The sequence below is a fragment of the Lethenteron reissneri genome, chromosome 18 (genome assembly GCF_015708825.2).
Source record: "Lethenteron reissneri isolate LAM-NWPU_2019-01 chromosome 18, ASM1570882v1, whole genome shotgun sequence".
Taxonomy (NCBI): domain Eukaryota; kingdom Metazoa; phylum Chordata; class Hyperoartia; order Petromyzontiformes; family Petromyzontidae; genus Lethenteron; species Lethenteron reissneri.
In genome coordinates this window covers 14,457,058-14,480,085 of record NC_083796.1, presented here as the reverse complement: position 1 = coordinate 14,480,085, position 23,028 = coordinate 14,457,058, and the positions used below count along the sequence as shown (strand labels likewise).

Sequence of the window (23,028 nt, the reverse complement as noted above, 5' to 3'; positions counted from 1 at the left end):
CAAGCAGCTGGAAAATTCAGCTGTTTCTTGCAACATTTGGCACAAACATTCTACAGGCTTGGAGAAGACGATGATGCCAATATTCTGGTAAATTAACAAATACATTAACTCAACTAGAAGAGGTTTTTTGTCCCCCTTCAGGGATAGTATAACAAAGGAAAGTTGAGCAGGAAAGGGACGTACATCAACTTCTACAGGTATCGTGCAGAACACCTGTGGTAAGGTTAGGTAAGGAATAGCAGCACAACACACACATATCCCGTGATCTCCATGAATGAGGCCCTGTAAACGTCTCGTTAGTTTGGTACACTCTTGGATATATTTGGCGTATGGGCAGCCCAATATTTGATGGTGTCTGCCCAGTAAAAAAACTGCACATGAGAGGCTAGGTTAGCTTTCAATTTATTTAAACAAAATAAATAGCTACGCCAATGAATTTGGAAATGAGTATATGTTTGGGTGTAGGAATTGAGATTTAAATTCACCATGCTAAACATCCACCAAGCATTTGCCATCAACTATGGAAGTGACAAGTTGCTTAGTATTTCCTGATCATAAACGTGCCGCCAATTTATCCTCTAAAGGTTACTGTTGCCATGTTTGAAATCCTCGTTATTAAACGGGAGACACGTAAAGCAACCTTTACAGGGCCTCATAAAGCTCTGTATCTGGGACCATTTCTTACCGGTAGAGAACAGCACGCTACGTACACACACAGTGGCCGAGCCTTGACACACACACAGGTCATGAACAGAAACAAAAAACATGTAAAAGAAATAATAAAACATAAAATTTAAAATATGCAGCTTGTAAAAATATCTTATATAAAGTGATGAGCTAGAAGGCATTCGTAATTTGCCATACATACGTTTGGTATGTATCGTGACAATTACTGGGCTCGTTTTCATCCCAATTCACTCGTGCACATTTGTATGGGTATATAATTTTGCCAATACATGTTATAAGAGAGTTGCTTTGAAGGCGTATGACATTGCTAGACAACATGAATACGGAGCAGACAAAGGACCTGCCCTGTAATTCTCTGCTCACGCCACGATTGGTGGAAGGGGCCTCCACTATAGAAGCTCCAGAGAGCACCTCTGAGAGCGTTTTGGCCTACTCTTCCATGCTGGCCGGAAACACTTTGGAAGAGGTAAGCGTAGCCCACACATTACCCCACCACACAGACAGGCGCCAGGGGTTTAATAAACCTTCCCAATTGTTTCAACTGGCACGTTTCGAGATAATATATTATCCGATTACCGAGGAATTTGCAATCACATTACAAAGAAAATCTTTTTTTTTTCTGTAGGACCGATAACCCAATTTACATTAAACATTCACTAAAACACAGTAAAATTAACATTTTCAAATAACTCTGTGAATCACACAGTGTGTTTACACCAAATAAAACTTACTGTATTCTTGACTCAATAAAAATGTTCCAATTTCTGCAAACAATACCGCAAATAACTCCGACGCGGGCATTCGCGAAGAGCAATAAAAAAAATAGCGAACTAAATTACTTTTTTTTTCCTACAGAGCAAAACATCTGGCGAAGCATCGTGAACAATGCCACTAAAGGGGCGTTTGCGTGCGCGAGCTACTTGAACGCAATGGAGGAAGGAACCAGGGGGATGGGACGAGGGAGTGGACACGGGTGGCACACTCGATGATGGACAGACAGACCAACCCGACACACTGGAGACGACAGAGGCAGGCAGACAGAGAGCCATCTGCTGCTAAAGTAGGGAAATGTGCACTACAGTTTTGTTTTTCATGATCCGTTTTCAAGGCAGATCATGCGCGTTCGTTGCGTGAATAACACCATCGGTTATTCCCAGCTTGCCGTTGCCTAAAGGAGATTTGCATGCAAGCAACGCGTTGATGGACGCTTCTTACCATGGCAGTGTGTTGAGTGTAAGCGCTGTTTGTAGGCTAAACGTTGGCAATGAAAGTGAGGGTGCGACGGTGGCACAAGGCCAGGCACAATGAAGCAGGGAAGGCACAAGGAGTACAAATGAAAAATGAAAACGACAGACATGGAAACAGTAGCCCCACAATGAAAGCATAACAAAATTGAACACACATGATTGATGGTCGTCATGTCTTACAGTGGAAAGGCTGTTAGTTTTACGAGTTTGATGACGAAGAGACTCGACCCCGATAGGACGTAAGGCCTGTCAAATGTTGGTTGTGATGAAGGCAAATACTCAAACGGTATTGCTGTTCGAATGATGGAGTGGCATTCTTTTTCTGCACCGTAAGCCTGTGTGTATTTGTTGTTGGATAAGAACTTGGGAAAACATCATTCTAACTGGGTTTCCAAATTACCAAAACCCTATATTGTCCTGTTACAGGAGACATGTATTCCTTCCCTCCCACAGATCCCTTACGATTAGATAAAAAACACATTAAACATGGCAAGAATAATTCCCACATTTTGGATCTATGTAAAAAAAACAACTCTCGCTGTAAATTGAGTGTATTTTGCCAAGCTTACTGCATTCTATTTCCAATTTTATTTGCTCCATTGTCACTTATCCTGGTCTCGGAATCTCACCTGGTTACAGAAAATAAAACTGGAAACGTTAACATCTCCGAGTTTACAATAGAAAATGAAAAAAACCCTCTATTATGGATGATATTGGTCGAGAAAGCGTACGTGTTAAATCTCCGAGTTTAATTGGCCTTTGTCGATCAGAGATCTGCCACCGTGGCTCCAACCGACTAGGAGGGGCAGTGGGGGGGATGGGCGGCATTGGCGTTGTGACATCGGCACATCCTGGTGCACGGAGCCCTTCAAGGGGTCCACTCCAAGCACAGTGGGACAGGCCATGCGCCTAATAAGGCAATTACTAGCCCAGCACCTCAGTGGCACATGCCTTATGTGATAATATTTATCCAGGAAAGTCACAATGCGTTTTTAAGGACCCAGGTCTGGAGACTTCTGCATTGAGAAGTATGAACTAATGCATTTTAACGAGTGCGTTACATACCCTGAATTCGAATGTTATTTTCGTTTGACTACCAGACGTGAAACCGAAGCACACATTGCTGTTGTCTCCATGTCTGTCTCTCCTTATCTGTGCTTCTTGGCCTCTGCCTACTCCCACCCTCCGTGTCCCTCTTTGCTGCCTCTGTTCTCCGTGTGCACTCTCCCCCTGTCATGTTTCCTTTTCTCCGTTCTCTTCTCTTACAAAACTCCGATGCGCCCACTTTGCTCCTGAATCGCAAATTAGACCTTGCAATTTAAGCCACAATCATGACAGGATCCCCAGGTCCACCAGCTGCTGGTTGTGTCTCGGGGCTAAACGTAAGTTGCAATGCTCTGCCCAGAAAACGCCCTTTTTTAAATCATCAAACGATCCGCCAGAATTCACTTGGGATATAGAGTGGGCTTCACAAGGACACGCCCCCCGTCCCTTGCCACGCCCCCCCTCCCTTGCCACGCCCCCACGGTTGGCAAGCCATGAACAATGTCTCGGTCCCTCTCCACCGGTGGCCAACGTCTTCTTTGATTAAACTTCTCTTCGACATTCCACTCTTCCTGTCCCCTGCCTATCTCCTGAACACTCTTTTTGTAGATGTGAGCACTGTTGACTATTGCTGCACGTTCAAGAGCAAACACTTTATTATGAAAAGCTTTGTTGTTTCATTTCCATATTAATCCGCCGCACTGCTAAGTGTTTCACCGCTACGCTTATACTGTTGTATTTTTTCCATCGCAAACGATGCAAGTCAAGCTTTCAGAAGATTTGTCACGGTGTAACAAAAATAATAATGATAATAGAAAGTAACTGCAAAGCTTCCAAGGATTTGCTCATTTGTACTCCATTACACTTAATAGTCTGGCACATCATATCGTGTTGCTATATGTGCATATTTATTTGAGAAACCGCATTGCGATAAACTCATTGTTCAACCAATTAGATTCCACCAGCACATCCATAAGCATAATGACAATCTCGACACTCCAATCATTGCATATATGTTCCTGCTGGTACCTACCTTCAAGGGCATACTTCATGTCCTGAGCGAAGGCTATCCACATAACCTCTGCACTGATCTTGCCCACATTGAGCTCTTGAGGGAACCTAGGGAAACACACAAAGCTCATTTACGCAGTGTCCCATGTACGGCACGCTACCTTCACTTCACTCCGACGCACCCGCAGGAGCACACGGCACAAGGTGGTGGGCGGGGGGAGGGGAAACGCCGTCGAGCAGCGGGAGTCATCGAGCACGAATGGGCACACGCACGCTCAACGAACAGAAAGCGTTTAGTTTGCAATTTGTTTGAAGGGGGGGTCTGGAAATGAAAGAAACAAAATAACGGGCGCGTCATCAACTGATGCGGGCGTCGTCCGTTCACAGCGGCTGGCGCGCTTTGTAAAAAAAAAACCTCCATCGAGACGCTTGGCAGTGATGGGATTCGAGGCACTGCACCCAGTACCATGTGGGCCAGCCGTTCGGCTATCGTGAAGGAAACAGACTGTGATGATCTCACAGGAGAGGGGATGCTTTGCAAGCAAGATGTTTCAGGTTTATCACCCGACCAGCAATGATTGTCACCGCAAAGATGTTATCGAGTAAATAAATACATATTTACAAAGTAATACAGTATAATAAGGGGGGCTGTCATTGTTAGTGATGTTACCATACAGGAAGCTGTTAATAATGTCATTGTGATGCATCATTCTATTAGAGATGATTCTTGTGACACTTTTAAACAGGTTCCAACATAAACATGTGACCTCGACATAGTAATGAAAAGAAAGAGCTGTGCAAAGAATTTATCCCCATCGCCGTTGTTCTCATATATTCAAGATAATTATTTCTTATTAAACGGTGAAGTGGCCTGCTACACTTCTAAATTAGTTTAGGTTAAACCTAATTCAATACACTTTAAAGGTTGGATAACAATTAAAAGAATACAGCAATCAAAATCTTATCCAAATACTTCTTCAACATGAACTGGCGGTGTGCACCACATTTATTCATGTGTTTGACTGGGTATGATATTCACTGTATAAATGCAAACTGTAGAAGTGAAAGATTTTAAATGTTTGTATCAACATCTTTCATGGTCATTATGCACTCATAAGTTGACACCCTGGACACCAGGTGAAATATTCTAATTTAAAATAAAAAGCCCATGTAAAACAAAAGCAATCAGAAAACCTCTTGCAACAACGATCCAATATTCGATTTAAAGTTTTCGTGACTGCAGGGATTCATATTCACAAGCATTCATCATCAGGTGATGATTGCTTCTGTTGCAATCGAAACGTCGTGAGAATTTGATTGTTTTATTTTTATTATTTTATTATTTCCCTTCTACGTGACTTTACCGAAAGAACCAAGAATATGATCCAATATTCCCCATAAAAAAACAATGTGTAAACATCGAAGACACGTGGTCTGCCTGAGACATGGGACGAACATGGACCGCAAGTTCAACATACATAGAAAGTAGAATTAGACAATGTGCATAATGAACGACAAGAGAGATTTCGTCCATTCCAAGTGGACATCAACTCTAGGCAACTCACTGGTTAAGGACAGGCGTGTAGGAGTTCTTGTCCTCTTCGATGATCGACACGATGAGGGTGATTAGCTTGGGCCAGAAGTCCAGGTTTTTGATGCTTGGCCCTTGTTCATCGGCAGGAATATCCTGCTTCTTACTCTGCGGGAGAACAATAAAATAACACGTGTGCATTCTATAACCCATATACAGCTGACAAGCTGCCAGTCTAAGTGCATTGACCATAGAGTGCTGTTTTGAATCAACATTGTCTACTCGTATATAATCATGTTTTTATAAATACTACTGCATGCAATGGATTATAGAGTCATTTAAATGAGCAATGGGCCTCTAAGTCGCAGTGTGAGATTTGTGACAGAGTGTGAAAGTGATCTTAATTAGCACTCAACACGTTCATCAATAGCACATAGTATAGTCTTGAAAATAAAAAAAATCAACTTCTTTCGCACCATACGTAGCAAACCATACTCATCGGAGGTGCATTTGCCCAAGACGTTGCTTGTTATATATTTTTACAATTAGGGCCACTGTGTTATTGCCGAATGTGTTGAGTATTTGCCAACGCAGCATCACCAAACAATCAGATTAATTAGCAAACAGCTCTGTTTAGTCTCACAGTAACCAGTGCTGCTGATAGCGGCAAACAACTCCACACTCGAGAAGCACAGTTTCTGCTCGGAGCCCAACTGCGAATATAACAGTTCTCTCAACATTCGATGAAGGTTGCAAACAAACAAGCGCATTGTACACGGCTTACACAGCAAGCCAGTCTACGCAAGTGATTTAATACAATCTCAGAGGGTTAAACTCCATAAAACCCCACAATCAACGAACAGCACCAATTGCTGCAGTGGACAAAAGTAATACGAAAGTGATTTCTCGCTCAAACGAGCATTTTGCGGCCGTCTGGAATGCTCTTCCTTCCGATATTAGGAAGCCACTGGAGCTATGCACTTTTAAATCATCATCGAGATTGAAAGCTCATTTCTTTAGAACTGCTTGTTGAGTTTAGTGTGTCGTCCTTCCCTTCCGCACCTCGATGAGCACGGTTGGCTACGTACGGTGCGAAAGACGTTCAATGTACGTACGTAGATTGAGGCAGTGCTCGTCTGCTGTTAACAGCCCTGAGATAGTGGTGTAAATTACTCTCCATAGGACAATCTCCGTTGAGAAAGTAATGCATTGAGTGGTCATTTGGAAGCTAACACTGGTGCATAAATTTAGGGCTACGGCAGTTAAAGATTTTTTGGCATGTGCACCATATGAACGACCAGTGATATTACAATGAGTAATTCCAAGCAATGTGGTGTTCTGCACAGTCGAACTGGCTGAGGTGTGAACGGACAAAAAAGCAGACTGCATGCCTAATGCAAGCTGAAGTTATCCCGTAACCCAGGGGAACGTTATGCACGTAAACGGTTGATATTTGCATTTGTGAACTAATAAATCACAGCAGCACCGTGGACGTAAATGAATGTTGACAACTGAGTAAAGGACAATATATAAATAACGTGCAAATAATTAAATTACCGCCCGGTGGGAACGGTTAGCATTCATTGGCAACGCAATGCCAGAGACATTACTTTACGTCTGGGTTGAGGGGTGGCCTACAAGTGCAACAATGACAAAAAAAATGTACAGTTCTTTGTCGCTGGGTTGAGACATTGGCTATTTTCACATCTAGTCAGCCGTTTGTAGCCTTACCAAGTCATTCGTTTGTGATATCACGGGGTCAGCGGTTTGTGATATTACCAGGTGAACAGTTTTTTTTTTTAAATCTTACCGGATCAGCGGGTTGGTATTCCCGGCTATAAAGCTCATGGCAATTAGCGAAGATGTACTCGTAGGTGGAGTTGAGGCAGGCCTTGACGCAGTCTTTGACAACCATGCTGGCACGTGGGGGGCTCTGCAGCTCCTGTACCTGCAGCCACCAGGAATATATCACACAGAGATGAGCGTGCTCGACAGTGAACAGAGAGAAGCTGCTGTGGTGTAATGGTTAGCACACTGGACTTGCGCAATCCAGGGATCGTTGGTTCGACCCCTTCTCATGGCCAACGAAACAATGGGGCAAAATTTCTTCAATGGACCCCCGCTCCCTCCACCTCTGTCCACACAGCAGCATGAATGGGTACAGCAGAGTTAGTCGATGCACCATGCTGGTCGTTGCGGACTGCTGAAGGCTGGCAGCAAAGACGTGCGAGTGCCAAAAGTACAGTGTTTAACGATGGATTTTGCTGGACTGCCCATCTCGTAGCCGCAAAGCCTGTAACACCTGTCATGCACGGTGGTCACCCACCCAAGCCCGATCCAAACTCAACCGTGCTTCGCTTCCGAGATCAGACGAGATTGGGTGCATTCCGGTCGACTTCGTCGCAGGCAGAGACACTATAACCTGTCGGTAAACTGGGCCACATTGTAAACAACTACAGTCTGCACTACTTTAAGGGAGGAAGAGCAAAACGACATGAACTCTCTCCTGAAAGCCCTCTGAGTGGCTAATAGATGTCAACATTGGCATTTAGGCTCCGGAACATATTGTCATATGCAAAAATAGCATCGTGATCTGTATGATGTAGGACATTCAAAGTTACTGACACAAGTCTGAATTGACCATAACATTTCAGTGACACCCCAACAAAAATGCCTTTTATGAATGTGTTACCAATGTGAAAGGAAATACCTTCATCCTGAAGAAGGTAATGCTGGTCAAAAGGTCCACTGTTGACTTCAGGTCCTGCAGTCTTTCAGGGTTACTGGCAGGGAAGTTGTTCTGTCAATGAAATAAAGCACATGTTCCCAATTATGCATGCAATACACCGGTTTGAAATAACCTCTATGAATGCTCTCCATAAGCTTTCAGTGCGCTAATTTCAATCTAGAATTAGCACAGCTTTTTAAAGCACACATTCTAATGAAATGACGCTCAATCAATTACTGAACTACCCACGCCACCACCACCACTGCTGCCCTCCATACAGTACAATTAAAAAATGCATCTGTCGAGTATTTCACCTTTCTGCATTGTGGTTTAACTTTTTTTTTAAGGAATGGATATTGTAAAATACAATGGATGCGATAGGTTACTCGTAATTTGGTCACTGTCAGGATTAAAAAAAACACTTAAGCTACTCACTAATCGTTCAGATAATAGTGATGGTGCAAATTGCAATTGTAGCAGAGCAAATCGAAGGTGAATAATTTAAATTCAGCTGTCGATCAAGACACGCACAACTTTAACATACACTGCAGTCTGAAGGAGCATAATCGAACCAATTGTGAATTGAACGTGGTCGGGAAAAGAGCGTTCATTATCTGAAAATAATTACAATGAAATTCGCATTAATAAATCACCTAAAATAAGGTTTGACTCTTCATGGCAATAAAACAGGTGTTAAGATGTTCACACACCAAATAGAAACCTTTTGCAAGGAATCAAGTCTGCATGAACCACACACGGTACTTGTTGAACTTACAACTCTCGGTCAGAACGGGCCAACTGGACATACGGACAGGTTTGTTCGTACGTCTGAAAGTTCCTAAGTCGAATGACCCTAAGTAGAGGAGTCCCTGTATATATATATATATGTACACACACACAAAGTATAATAAAACGAAATGCATGCCGATGCCACAAAGCATAATGTCATGAAGGGCCCTTACCCGGTACATGGACAGGTCGATCCGCAGCGAGTTGTGCAGCTGGTCCAAGAGCCGCACAAACCTCTCTTTCTGTTCTCATACAATTCAGACGAAGCCAAAATCGTGTTCCGTAACAGTGCGCTGCTATAATTGTACAGCAACGTGGACTCAGGATTCAAACACAGTGCACACAATATGCCGGGCCAAATTATGTGTTTTTTTTTTCATGCAATGCTCCTTTGGGAAGGTCTCCAGTGGCCTGTGGATAATGGGAGGAAATTGGGGATAGGATGGCCACACCTGATAACAGAATTGATTAATAAGCTGTCACAGATAGGAGGAATTAAACAATTACGAAACCTCCAACACACCTGTCATCTCTCTTCAGCTCCCACGATTGATCTGGAAAGACTCTGCTATGACCAATTTCAAGAGCAAAGCCTTTGCTAGAGAAGCACCACTTACAGGAAACCTTGCGATTGCATATTTTGTTTTGAAGATTCACATTGTATGACCACATTGTGACGAGAATACATTTGCTAAGTTTACAATTGCTGTTAAATAGACCCATTTTCCATCAAACAAAACAAACCAACATACTATCACAAAACAGCGCTGTGCAACACTACGCCAACCAAACAGAAATTCTGTCACAAACAGCAGCACATATATGAGGAAGAATTCTGTTCACTAATGGTTTCATATTTAACCAAAGAACCAATGCACTAAAGGGGCAGTGACTTTCAATGCCGAGGTAAAAGATTCCCCCAGACCATTTCAGCGTGTAACGGGCACATGATGCACAGTGTTAACCCGCATTTTAATGTTTTAGTCTTCGTCTATAGTCTTGGTCTGTCTGTGGATTTCATGTAGTCACGAAATGCTGGCTGAATTAACACTGGGCACATTATTAGTCAGTAATTTTTATTTGAATAACAAAAGTGAGATCCACAGACTAAGACCAAACTCAATTCCACGTATTATCATCGACCTAGATGAAGACTACACGCTGATTAAATGAACATTGGCTACAAATAACTGAAAATAATCTGAGGCTCATACTATGCCCGAAAAAATATAAATGTACCTGCTTGTGAAATCAAAAATTCTTAAGTAAAATAATGGGTAATATGATACTGCATTATAAAAAAAAGTTTTGCTGGCTGGCTGGGACTTGAGCGGGCAGGTTGCTTGTAGTGTTGACAGCAACATCTGCGTGATGACATCGCTCACATTCGCAGCGGTGAGCCGGGTCCTGCGTCGCACTGACGTCACGCCCCCCTCCAGCCACCCCACCCTCCACCCCGGCTGCGTATCTCGCATTTGCGCAGGCAGCACTCGTCGTAAGATGGAACCGCGACCCTCAAAGGACAACATTCGGGCTAATTTAATCTTTGACACAGAATGCACGGCGGGTTTGCAGGACTCACACCAAAGTTCGAGGCAGCAAAGCGGTCGGAGGCCGAGACATTTGTGGAGGCTGTGGTGTGCGCGTAGTAGGCGTTGATGTTGGCCAGCAGGGTGCTCATCACCGCAGGGACTCCCGGGCACATGTACTTAGACGACAGGCAGGAGAAATGCCTGCAAGTGCAAGCGCGTGAGCACGACGTTAAAACAGACGCGGTAAAACTCACAACGGCCACCCAATGTAGTACAACCGCACGAAAGCAGACGCGTGCTGAAGTGCACACACACGCACAAACACGCGTGTGTGCGCGTGCTGAAGTGCACACACACACGCGTGTGCTCGCCAACATGCACGCAAAGTCACGCGTTGGCACGTTTCTCAGTGGTCGAAATGGAAAAGTAGAAGCCCATTGATGCCCATTTGCCATGCAGCCAATGTTCAGTGCAGTTTCCTCCCTGCGGATAGCTTGTAGCACAGCAAAAGGAACTGCTTTGAAAAGTGCTGGTACACGTTTAGTGTTCTGAGCATTGCCTGAATGGCGTACCATCGTGTGTCCGCCAATTTCGACCACTGCATGTACTCACAAATGAATAAATCAACCGACACGCGACATTAGATTCCTAATCATGTGGAGTTGTCACCAGATGTTTGTATATCTAGATCCACAGAATGCATTATATTCGGGGCCATTCACAACACAAATGTCCCCTCTCAGAATGTAAAATAAAAAATATGAAACTCCACTGAGAGTTGTGATGGCTTCCCATCAATAGCTCCGTAGCGCTGAAAGATCACTGCGATATGCTGCCCAAGAGCATTAAAGGGGCCGTAGCGCAGCACCACACCATCTGCTTCCTCCTCCTCCTCAGCGGGGCTCATGATCGTGCTAATTAGATGTGATTACTTCGACCACAGGCCTTCTCTGGGCACATAATTTAGCCTAAACCAACCTGAAGTGGCCTTTGAATGATAATCACCCTCATTGGCTTTTACATTTTCAGCAGAATTTATTATATTTTACAAAGATGCAGCAAGCCAATTACTTGTTCACATCACTGCTCAAAGAAGGACTTCCACTAGAGAGAGTGCTCGAGGGAATTTGGCCTACTCTTCCACTCTGACCAGACATCTTGCAAGATGTGGGTGTACCCACATTTATGTCTCTCACTCAGATGTTCCAAAATAAAGAGAGAAAGTGGGAGATAATTAACCTCAGTGGTATTTCCTGTGGTAAAATAAAGGTGATGAAGAATGTTAAAGGAAATGCACAGGGTTAAAGAGCACACATTAAGAAATAATATATCAGCATGGTGTGTCATGGATAAATGAAGAACGTTAAGAAACTATTATGAACTTTGCTGGGATCACTAATGATGTAAATTAGGGACACGAAGAAATAATGAAAGTGAACACGGTAACACGTGGATACATAAAACACATATTTAAAGGACATTAAGATATAACCCAAAGGGGCTCTGTGTTGGGTCAATTATTTGCCATTAATGTTCATTATCTCAATTAGCTATCAGGTTGTTAACCATGTGAGATATCCCTAGAGTAGTGGCAGCCACGACTGTGCTAGAATGTGGCAGAGTTCCTTCATCATACGGAATAAGTGCTCCATTTTCCAGGCGAAATGCGGCATTTCCAAAAAAATGTTCATACGGAGCAATTTGCTGGCTTCTTCACTGGAAATTGTTCTATTATCTAGAATAGCAGCGCACATGTGTTTGGGTGTTTCTTAGAAAATAACAATATTAGCATTGACTAAACCAAAAGAGGCCATATTAGTCCACCTTAATTTGATAGTTTTGGAGATTTCCTAAAATGTCAAAATGTTGGTACAATAGCATTGAAAAAATACAATACAACTTTTAAAAACGGATTATTTCAGTATGAAAAAAGTCGCACGCAAATTTGTTTTCAACATTTACAAAACCATAAAAATATTCTAAGGTTCCTAAGTTGAAGACTTAGTAATGCTTTGATTTATTCTGAAGAATAGTAATGATCATTAATGTTGTCGAAATTATCGCGTGAAATTATCATGTGTTTATGCATACAAATTATACACACGTAATCATATTAGGCGTTCATATTCGTCGGACACGCAGATAACTGCAAGCAGTGGCTCACGGGTAAATGATGTGCACATGTGCAGCAGGAGGGCCATTTAACGACGAGGGGCACGTGAAGGAGGAGGAGGGCAAGGGGGGAGGGGTCTGTACGCACGTCATCGCCTGGTAGATGGACTCAATGCCGTAGCGCATGGCAAACTCATCCACGATCTCCTGCGCCGTCTCGTCAAAGTAAACCTTCCACGCCTCGTCGCCCTTGGCGTCCGGAATCCTCACCACGCCGTTGTTTTGTATGTCGGTCAGGTAGTGGAAGAGATTCTGCGAAAGTGGTACAACGTAAAGCGGCGCTCGTCGATGATTATTCTTGCAAGGGCATTTAGTTGAGTAATCTTAACAATGTTGTTAAAAATTAACAATTGCCTTTGAAAAATAATTGTAAGACTTACTTTTTTAATTAAACACATAATAAACACATTAAACGATATGGTCAAATATATGAACGCTAAGTGTCGAGGTAGGATACAATTGTAAAATTATACAAGTGTTTGAAATTAAGCTCCAACAACATCTTAACATTTCTTAACAAATGAGAGTGGCAAGTCAAGCACCCTGTGTATTCCTCACACGAGGTAAATATTTAGTTAGTGACAATATTGTCAAAAATAATTCCTCCCTGCCCTGTATTGGAGTTGTATAAGCCTCTACTTAAGCACATATAAAGCTGATTTAATATAATGTTATGTTTGGTGGTAATACTCATTATATGTCAAACCTGCATACAATGCCTTTCATGGAAAAATGTCGTTTATTAAATCCATCAAAAAAATATTAAATTGCAGCTCAGAATCCTGCCATTAAAAGCAAGTGCACTCATTACTCCACCGATCCAGACAAACCAAGGTTTCGACGTTTCATCGTGTGGTGTGCCGACCACTGCACCCCCCCTCCGCCCCTGCCGATGAACAATTTTTCCTCATTACAAATCGTCAGCAACGCAAGTTACATTAGCGGGTTGACACGTTTTATTTTATAGGTTTACCAAAATTGGATTTTATGATCGATTTCGGGGCGGTCAATTCGTCCTTGGTATTTCCCGTTCTTACAATTTGTACAGAGCGGTGCTTACATGTAACGCACGTATATAAAACACACACACAACCAAGTCATATGTACACGAAGTCTCTCACACACACACACACATGCAGATACACACACACATAGGTATCCCTGCTATGCAAATTGATTGGAGTGTTGGCTTTTGCTCCTTCCATCTATCCCCCTCCCGACTCCATCAACTCCATTATTTCCCTGACCACCACTGGTGTCCACAATGATGTGAGTGTTGCGTCTGAAGGCAAAACTGAAATCCATCGACCGACTGCAATTTTTGCCGTGGATATAAGGCAGATAAATGGGTGTGTCAAGTTGCAAGCACTGGTTTACAAAAGGTCAACTTTAGCATTCATCACCCATATCCAGTTTTAATTATACAAACTCCTGGCACAAACTATTATACAAACTCCTATGTTGGGTGGTGGAGAGTTATACAGAAAGATATTGGCCGGATCATTACGTGGTCTAATGCCCGAATCAATCATGAATAATAGCGTTTGAATGTTTCAAACGCAGTATCACAGTCACTTTCAGAGAATGCTTGAAAGGAGGAGGAATACAGAAAAGACTGCAGGTGCAACGGAAGGTTGTGCGGCACCGTGACACAATGTGCATGCCAATGGAGGACTGAGCTGGTTGAAATGTGGGGTGTAAATCCCTCAAAGTGGCTTAAGATAAACCAGGATTTCACATGCAGATGGTGGATTGTTACAGCCCAGTCCCCAAACAAATCCATCACGCAACTTATATTTTACATTTAATTTTACCAAGCCCAGGTCTGACATTCAAATTCCATAAAACTGGATAACTGGTAAGTGGTGACTATGCGTAAACGTATCATGAGTAAAGAGATATTGACTTAAAGCACGTAGATAGGTTGAAAGAAAATGTAAAGAGATTTGTTTAGAAAACACTAGTCTGCGGTATCAACCATTTAGTTAATTCCCGTAAAAAATACAATATTGAAATAGGTATTTCTCTTCCATTTCACTCAATTGCACATAATGGTGGCACAGTTTGTGTGTTACATTGTGCCACTTTACATATATCTGTAGAATGTAAAGCATTTTAAAACTGGATATACATCACAAAGGATCGTCTCTGGCCTACAAAGAGTGAGGAAGGCAAGGGGCGAGTGTTGGCGGTTGGCTGGAGGCCCTGGCTTTAGGCGGCGCAGGAAACGAAGGCAGTGGCAGCTTGCTAGGACTCGGGAGGAGCACCAGTGTCAAGGTCTGCAGTCGGTCGGCTGTGATTGCTGAGTGTGTGTCACCTGACCCGTTTCCCGAGACACCGAAAATGCCTCGGCCTACACCGTCGTGTGAAACACGCCATCGGCACCCGCGACGAGGAGGGAGAGGGTACAGTGACAAAAGACAGCGGGCCACATTTCACGCCTTGCACCAGGGCCACATGTCAATCACACCGGGCCACCGCTCTGCACGCTACACGTGGCTTTACCTCGTGCAGGCAGGTATACTGCACGTGGTACGGCGCCACCTTCTCCTCTCCTTTGATCTCCACGCTGATGCGCAGGCGGATGGCGCCCGACACCGCCGACTTGTCCGTGCGTTTCTCTGCAGGGACACGCACGCGCTAGGTGGCACCACTCCCGGCCCCGGCAGCAATGGTACCCCTCCTCCTCACCACCTTCCTACCAGCCAGCAGTGGAAGCTACCGAGATGGAATGAATGATTGAATATGGTTTCTAGACACTATGCGTCAGATAGAGAAGCAGTGATGGTCAGATAGAGATGGCTTACTGATGGTATCTCAAAGGACTACTTGGATAGATCTACCAAATGGGTTATTGATAGCAATGTTACTTGAAAGTACTACTGTGTACTACTTCTGGAACAAAGCTCAAAAACGGTTTACTAATGTTGGTGCTCGATGACAGACTGCATGCCGTACCTTTGTAATATTGCCGGATGCAATGCCACATTGAAAACAGCTGATGTAGCAAATGCATTGCTCAATTTTGAAATGGGATTCTGCTGTAATTCCATTATAATTATATTCTTTGGGTCTTTCGGTAAAGCCACGTAGATATAAAAATAATTTAAAAAATTTTAAATAATTGTTTAAATACTTATCAAATGCGGGTTTTAATATGTAGATTTGCATTACAGATATTTGTATACGTGGCATTATGTGTTTACTATGTATGCGAAAATTGACATGCCAGATACGATTGCAAATGAGACGCGCTATCACGAAGGTGTTTCTAGGTGAAATATTTTAATCAAGAAAAATTTAAGAAAATTAATATTTGTAATTTAATAATAATGCCATTCACTGAGGAATTAATCTTAAGCCTCTCTGAATCTCAAAATTATTTTCAAGCTGGACCAGCATTGGTGTGCATGACTACGTGAGATTATGGCTGAGGTGTTTGGTAAAGGACAGATGTTACGGCAACAAAATGCAGATATACTTTTTGCCGTACCTTGACACATGGCACATCACAGTGATTGCCAACGAATGAGGGCCAAGTTAGATATAGAATTGGCAAGCACAAAAAACAGCATGAGGTCAACCCCATCTGTGCAACAATGCCCTCTGGCTGAGTCGAGTTGAAATCGGACAGAAATCAAGACGGCGCATAGGACACACATAGCTGAAGTGAGAGAATTTAAATAATACTCATTAAAAGAAAATCGGGAGTGCTAGAGCCTTGTACGAGCTTGCTAGGCGCACGCATAAATCCGTCAAATTACAAACGCAATGAGCTGCGTGTCAAGATGCGCATAGCAACCTTAAACTTTATCGCCGTGTTGGCGGTCCGTCTAAAAATGCCAGCTGTCTTGTCTCGCAATCAGTGGGGGAAGGAGGGGGGGGCTATTCCATCGCTGCAAAGCACCAACATTAGCAGACTTGTGTTGATAGCGTCCCTGCGTATGTGATTCAGCCTGCTCACGAAACGTTATACCGATGAATAGGCGCAGGCTTCCTCGTCTCTTCGCTTTCTGTGGAAGGTCTGACGCTGGCTCTATTGAGCAGCACAACATTGTTTTTAATGGATATGCAGTGACAACAATAAACATACAAACGTCACCGCAACAGCCGCGAATGCTTTGCATGCAGAATACACTGAACACAGAAGTTTGATGAATCACCAAAAAAAAACTTTAAACACATTCGCCAATAATATTTCCCTCAAAGGCCAATGAGAGTAGATATATGTTACTCTTTGGTTCTTTTGGTAAAGTCAGGATGATTGCCTGCATTGTAATCGAAACGTCGTGATCTATTATTTTTTCTACCTAAGTGACTTTACCGAAAGAACCAAAGAGTCACGAAAGCTTCAAATCAAGATTAGATATATGTTGTCCGTTTAGGGAGGTGTTATTGATAAATATGTTTAGTTTTGTTATTTGTGCACCATTGCCAACACATTATAATATTTTGGAATAAGTTGAATATAAGGTTTCAACATGTTCATGAATTGAAAAATAAACATTTGCTATTACTATGGTGGACAATTACTAAAAAAAACGGAATGGATATGCACGTGCCGTGAAAAAAAGAACGTGGATAAATTATTTGTATTAGCGCATTTTTTCGTGACAATTAAAGCCTTCCTTCCATGTGCGCAAGCGATCTCCGCAGGCGCACAGCCTGGCAGAGTGATTCACATGGAGCAAGGCGCTGATTGCCCGGGGAATGTGTCAACGGGAGTTCATTTTGTCAAATGAGTGGGCAGCAAAGGACGAGAGTGGGAAAAGACAAAGAAATATGTCTGCAACGGCGAGCTGAACTGTACATTCATAATAAACGTTTTTGGGTTAGATCACGTTATATATAAATGTGTAGTAACCCTCCACCACCCGACACGGCCAATCAGTAAAAAAGTGTCACGTTGACAAAAGACAAATAGTTTACTGCTTTAGCCCACCGGTGTGTTGAAGAGTGAATCCACAACATTTACAATTTTTGAGTACGATGTTTCGCTGGTAATTACATCCAGCATCGTACTCAAAAATTGTAAATGTTGTGGATTCACTCTTCAACACACCGGTGGGCTAAAGCAGTGACCTATTTGTCTTTTGTCAACGTGACACTTTTTTACTGATTGGCCGTGTCGGGTGGTGGAGGGTTACGACACATTTATAAATAACGCGATCTGACCCAAAAACGTTTATTATGGATAATATTGGTCGCGGAAGCCTACATGTTAAACTGAACTGTATATGTCAGCCATGATGCGCACGCTCCTCCGATTGGCAGGGTTGGCTACGTACGGTGCGAAAGAATTTCACCGTACATACATACGCTTTGATTCGGCTGCCAATCTTATATTTCACGTGAGCTGTAAATAAGGGAGCGCAGCCTACTGAGGAACTTTACAAACAAAGGGGGCTTAATAATTCACTAAATTCCATACAACAGATCACTATATAGCTTTAGAAATATATATTACAATTGGCAGCCCATTATACTTTCTACTGCTAAGTGTAAGTAGAATTTCCTACACATGGTTAGATGAGAGCTTGATGGTAGAATGATGCAATGGGAATGACGACAGAACATCACATTCTACCACGTGCAGCTCAATTAGCACTTAAACAGTGTTGCAGTTTGAGTGCTTTGGTTATTTATATCTAGATTTCGATAGCCTATGTGGCTTACCCCAAATTCCGGTATACTTGTTTGGATTTGAGAGGTTTTACAGCACAAGCAACTACGAACATTTTTTTAGGTTTAATAAAATCAGTGGCTGACCTACATTACATACGTTGCCAGGGAAAGGCACATTCGACAATGAAACCTAATTAATTCCATTACGTTATACATTTGAAGTCAGTTGTCTCATTTAAACAATTAAACTTATCTCTCTGTATTATGATTTAATTCATGGTGCTTGTGTACACATTGCTTGAGGCCATGTGCGTCACCAACTTCGGAGAACATGGACATTGTTTGCTCTTACTTGTGTCCCAGCCTTAGGCTTGCATACAGGCGGTGACCAATGCATTGTAAGAACTGAACATGAAGTGTATGTAGACTTTGGTTCTTTCAGTAAAGTCACGTAGATAAACAAAAACATTATTATTATGAATTCCTGCAGTCACGAAAGTTTTCAGTAAAAATGTATGGAGATACTTTATAGTTTAATATCTGTTCCAACACACCAATTAGCCCTATGGTATAACAGAAGATACATTTGAGAAGGGATAGTAACAGAACCTAGCAACTGAATTGTATCGATAGGTACCTCGATATCAACGCCGACTGTCCCCCTTACGTGTTTGTGACTATTTTGAGCATTATGATTTTGGACAGAGCTCACGAATGAATTTTCTTGTGTTAGTTAATATGAATGGATTTGATAGTTATTAACATTAAACTATACATTTCCACTGTAAATAACAATACTATTACATTACAGCACTTTGTAATGCTACTACTCAATGAAGTTCTGTCCACTCTGTATGGGTCAAGGGATTTGTTTGACCATACTTCACCAAGCTGGTTAGTGTCAGTTGATTAAACAGAACTGGTTCGGACATCACTCGCCACTGATGTTAGCCGTGGCTGGGAATCGAACTTAGGACGCCAGGTGCATAGTGCCGTCAACTAACCACTGTGCCACTGGTCCCATCTCCCACCGTCCATGCTCGCCAGACGACTTGGAAAGGTACGAGTAGCCACACTTTTCCCCTACCCCGTGTGATCTGCCAATCGACTCACTGTGGTATTCCCCTTATTACTGCTCGGTTGACAAGGAGGCTCTAGGGGTGGGGGCGGTATTGAAGACACCTGCCCACTGTTGCAGCCGAGATGCTGAGGAATTGAACCGGTGACCTCTGGACTGCAAGTCCCCTTAGAGAAATGTCTTAATTGCTCAACGAGCATTATAAATTATTGCATAATCAAATAATAGAACGCCACAACAATGATAAAACAAGTAAACAACACATAACTGTGCACAACCAGCACAACATCTTGCATTAGCAACATCTTACAATAGCATCATCTTGCATTAGCAACATCTTACAATAGCAAAATCTTACATTAGCAACATCTTACAATAGGCATAAAGCAGTGGTAGAGGCTGCTAATATAATATAGTAAGTGGTAAAGTGAGAAATCGTAGTCGACTCACTTTGCACGGGGGGTGAAATGAAACTGGATTATGTTTTAATGGTGATGACCAGTTGTGCAATGCGCAGTGTCATATTTTTTGGAAGAGCAATGTCATATTTTTTAAACGGCAGAGCAAGCAGTTTGTACGCGGAAGATTGCGAGTTCAACTCCAGGATGAGAATTGAGTCAGCCCATCATCCCTATGGGGTTGATAAAATATATATCACTTTGTGAGTGCAATATTTTCTTTTAGAGAATGCATGTTGAACTTATTTCGGACCGTACGTAGTCAACCATGCCAATTGGAGGTGCTACGTAGGCCGCGAAAGAAGCTCAACATACATACAAACTAAACACAAACAGCAGAATCCTGTGCCAGTGCAGTGCGTTTGCGTACCGAGGTTGTACCAGACATCCATCTCGCCGCTCAGCGTGCGGACCTCGATGATCGTCTGACCCAGGAAGTCATCCGACTCCCGCTTGAGCCGCTGTTTGACGCGCGACTTGATGTCATCGTCCTCGTCCCACACGCGCACCTTGATTCGGTCCGACGAGTTGTGGCACTCGCTGCGTGGGCACAGGGAGGAGGAGGAGGACACACGATTTCCTCCGTTGTCAGAACTGTTCTGAAAAATGTTGGTGTCCATTGCCCATCGCGTGAATAAAAACGCACGTGGATTACATTTCGCTCGGCTCTGTAATTATATCTCACAATATGCGAAGCTCGTTTTAGGTATGTCTCAAGTAACACACATGCTAGCGTTTAGAAGAGGAGACATACAGCTGTGCTCACATTAATCTACTCTAAAATTATATATTCAAAAACCTTATTAGTCAAAAGCTAAGGAAGTCAATCCTGATTGGCATACCCGATGCTCAAAGGCAACTTTAATGTACAATTGAAAATATTACAGAAACATTAAAACAACACCCCCCTTCCCCATCCTGAAAATATCATCTCAAATGATTAATAATGCCTCGCTGCCAAAACCGTAGTAGCGAATAATTGCTGAATGTGATAATTCATAGGCTGTTAGCATCCAAAGAGCATTGACAGGCAGGAAAACGGACCTGGTATGCCCAAGTCAACATCGGGTTGTTAGATGCTGTGCACCTTTAAATATAGGGTTTCTAGGGCATTTTACGATTTTCTGTCAGCCATTTTGGAAGAAAAATAAATATATAATGCACTAAATGCCACTGCCATAGTAATGCTCTTTCCTTTTTTCAAAACTGACGTACAATTCGCAGAATTCAACCCACGCTGACTTTTAAGAGACACTTAAATGGTCTCTGGCTCCAGGATTGTGAGCGACGCCAAGTTTAGCTTTGCCACCTCAAGAGCCCCGGCCATAGTCACGTGCCGCGGAAAATAAAATTATGCCCATTATAAATTGCATTATTATTGTAACTGCATGAAAACAAACAACGTGAAAATACAAGTGCACGTAATTACAATGGGATAGTTTAAGCTGTCAGAGAAACTATTCCAAAAGGTCAAAACAAACTTGAATCAACGCATTTTGTACAGACTGCTCCTAAAATGCTTTGAAATTGGAAAGCACACAATTTTTTAAGTGATGAAAAGATGATACAAATAAATTCCCAGGCTCTGACTGGGAATGCACAGCTTTGTTTAATATGAGAAAGGATTACTTGGAAAATAGTGCTTCATAAGGAGACTACATATTCTCGCGCAGGAATTTTGTGCAAATTTGATTACAACTGCTGCTGCCGTACATTTGGTTACTCTTTTTTTTACTACACAGGGCAAAAATAATGGTGGAAATTCATGGTAAAGTATGATTAATTTGTATAGGTAGAGGTGGCCAGGTGGGATAGGAGTCAGAGGCCACCTGAGCAGACACCACTGAGATCTTGGGATCAAGTACAGTTTTCTGTCACTTCTGATTAAACCAACGTTCTTGTCTGTGGCACATTTGATGGTTTCAGCCTAGAAACTACTCACTGTACAAAAAAAATCATATTAAATGTACTTTTTTTCCTGAATTGGCAAAATTTCAGCTATGAGAATTGAACAAAAAAACCCAGTTTTGATTGCCGTGCCATGAACATTTATGATAGAGGCCAACTGTAATAACATTTTACCAGTTTATTTATTTTTGAAAGGTATTTAAAAAAGAATACAAAGCAGCAGCAGTGGGACTCAAATTCAAGACTGATGCCTCATAGCTCATTTCTCAGTGCTCGTATCCCCTACTGCTTGCAATCTTCAACATGAAATATACTGAGCTTACTTTAAGAGCTAAAAAAAGCCCTCACGTGTATTATTTTTTTGAAGTTTACATTTTTCATATATAATTATTGTCAACATAGAATTGTAGGCTTAAATGTATTTTTTGTGTTATCATTACCAAACATGGGTACTTTAATTCGAAGTGTAATTTGAAAACACAGCGTTACAGGTTTTAATACTGTGAGCCACAAAAACCGCGTGCTTTAAAAACTCACAAATGAAATTTCTCATCCCACACAGGGTTCAAGTTGCCATAGATGGTTTTCGTCCGTTTCTTCGTTTTTCCAACTTGCACCGTGACGTACGGATCGCTGGAACCTGTCTTGTCTTTGGCTTGTAAACCCTGTGCACTCACGACTGGAGATACCAAAGACAAAGTACATGAGGGTACAAGAATGCAAAAGTCTCACTTCACAAAATATATGGATGAATAGTGAGATTATATCGGATGAGAAAAAATAAATAACAAGCAAGATACTAGGCAAGCACTGATTTGGAAAAGATATGCAATGTGAAAGTTGTATAGCAGATACTTGTGGGGAATACCCTGCCATGATGGGAACCAGCAGGGTCCTAATGCAGCAGAGATTTTAATGTTTGGAAATCTACCTTAAAACATCGAAGGTTTGACGGAATTAAATTTTCATTTAATTGTCTGTCATTCAATTTAACATTTTCCAATCATTTTATTATGTATTTTAATTGTATCAATCAAGGCTGAGTGACATTTTAACCGCATTACATAAACCACACCAGGGTCTAATTAATGCAATAGCAGAAAGGTAGTTACCACCAACATAATGCAAAAATTCTCATAATATTTCTAAACCAATTTTTTTCTGTTGATTATTGGCAAGAAAAGTACTTTATGCTAAACATGACAAGCAGGCCCACAC

At 42.2% G+C, this 23,028-nt stretch overlaps 1 protein-coding gene across 5 annotated transcripts in view; it reads right to left on the bottom strand.

Annotated features, from left to right (window-relative positions):
* The window catches only part of LOC133343901 (protein unc-13 homolog B-like), a 174,415-nt gene that overhangs the window by 34,079 nt on the left and 117,308 nt on the right, over positions 1–23,028 (bottom strand). For all 5 annotated transcript variants that reach the window (XM_061553886.1, XM_061553890.1, XM_061553887.1 and 2 more), the window contains 10 exons: positions 22,348–22,489; positions 20,273–20,442; positions 15,247–15,362; positions 12,830–12,993; positions 10,620–10,770; positions 9,211–9,279; positions 8,231–8,320; positions 7,331–7,468; positions 5,555–5,688; positions 4,012–4,097 (listed from right to left, as the gene is read on the bottom strand). In XM_061553886.1, the coding sequence (XP_061409870.1) occupies positions 4,012–4,097; positions 5,555–5,688; positions 7,331–7,468; positions 8,231–8,320; positions 9,211–9,279; positions 10,620–10,770; positions 12,830–12,993; positions 15,247–15,362; positions 20,273–20,442; positions 22,348–22,489 (1,260 nt within the window). The remainder of the gene's footprint in view (positions 1–4,011; positions 4,098–5,554; positions 5,689–7,330; positions 7,469–8,230; positions 8,321–9,210; positions 9,280–10,619; positions 10,771–12,829; positions 12,994–15,246; positions 15,363–20,272; positions 20,443–22,347; positions 22,490–23,028) is intronic.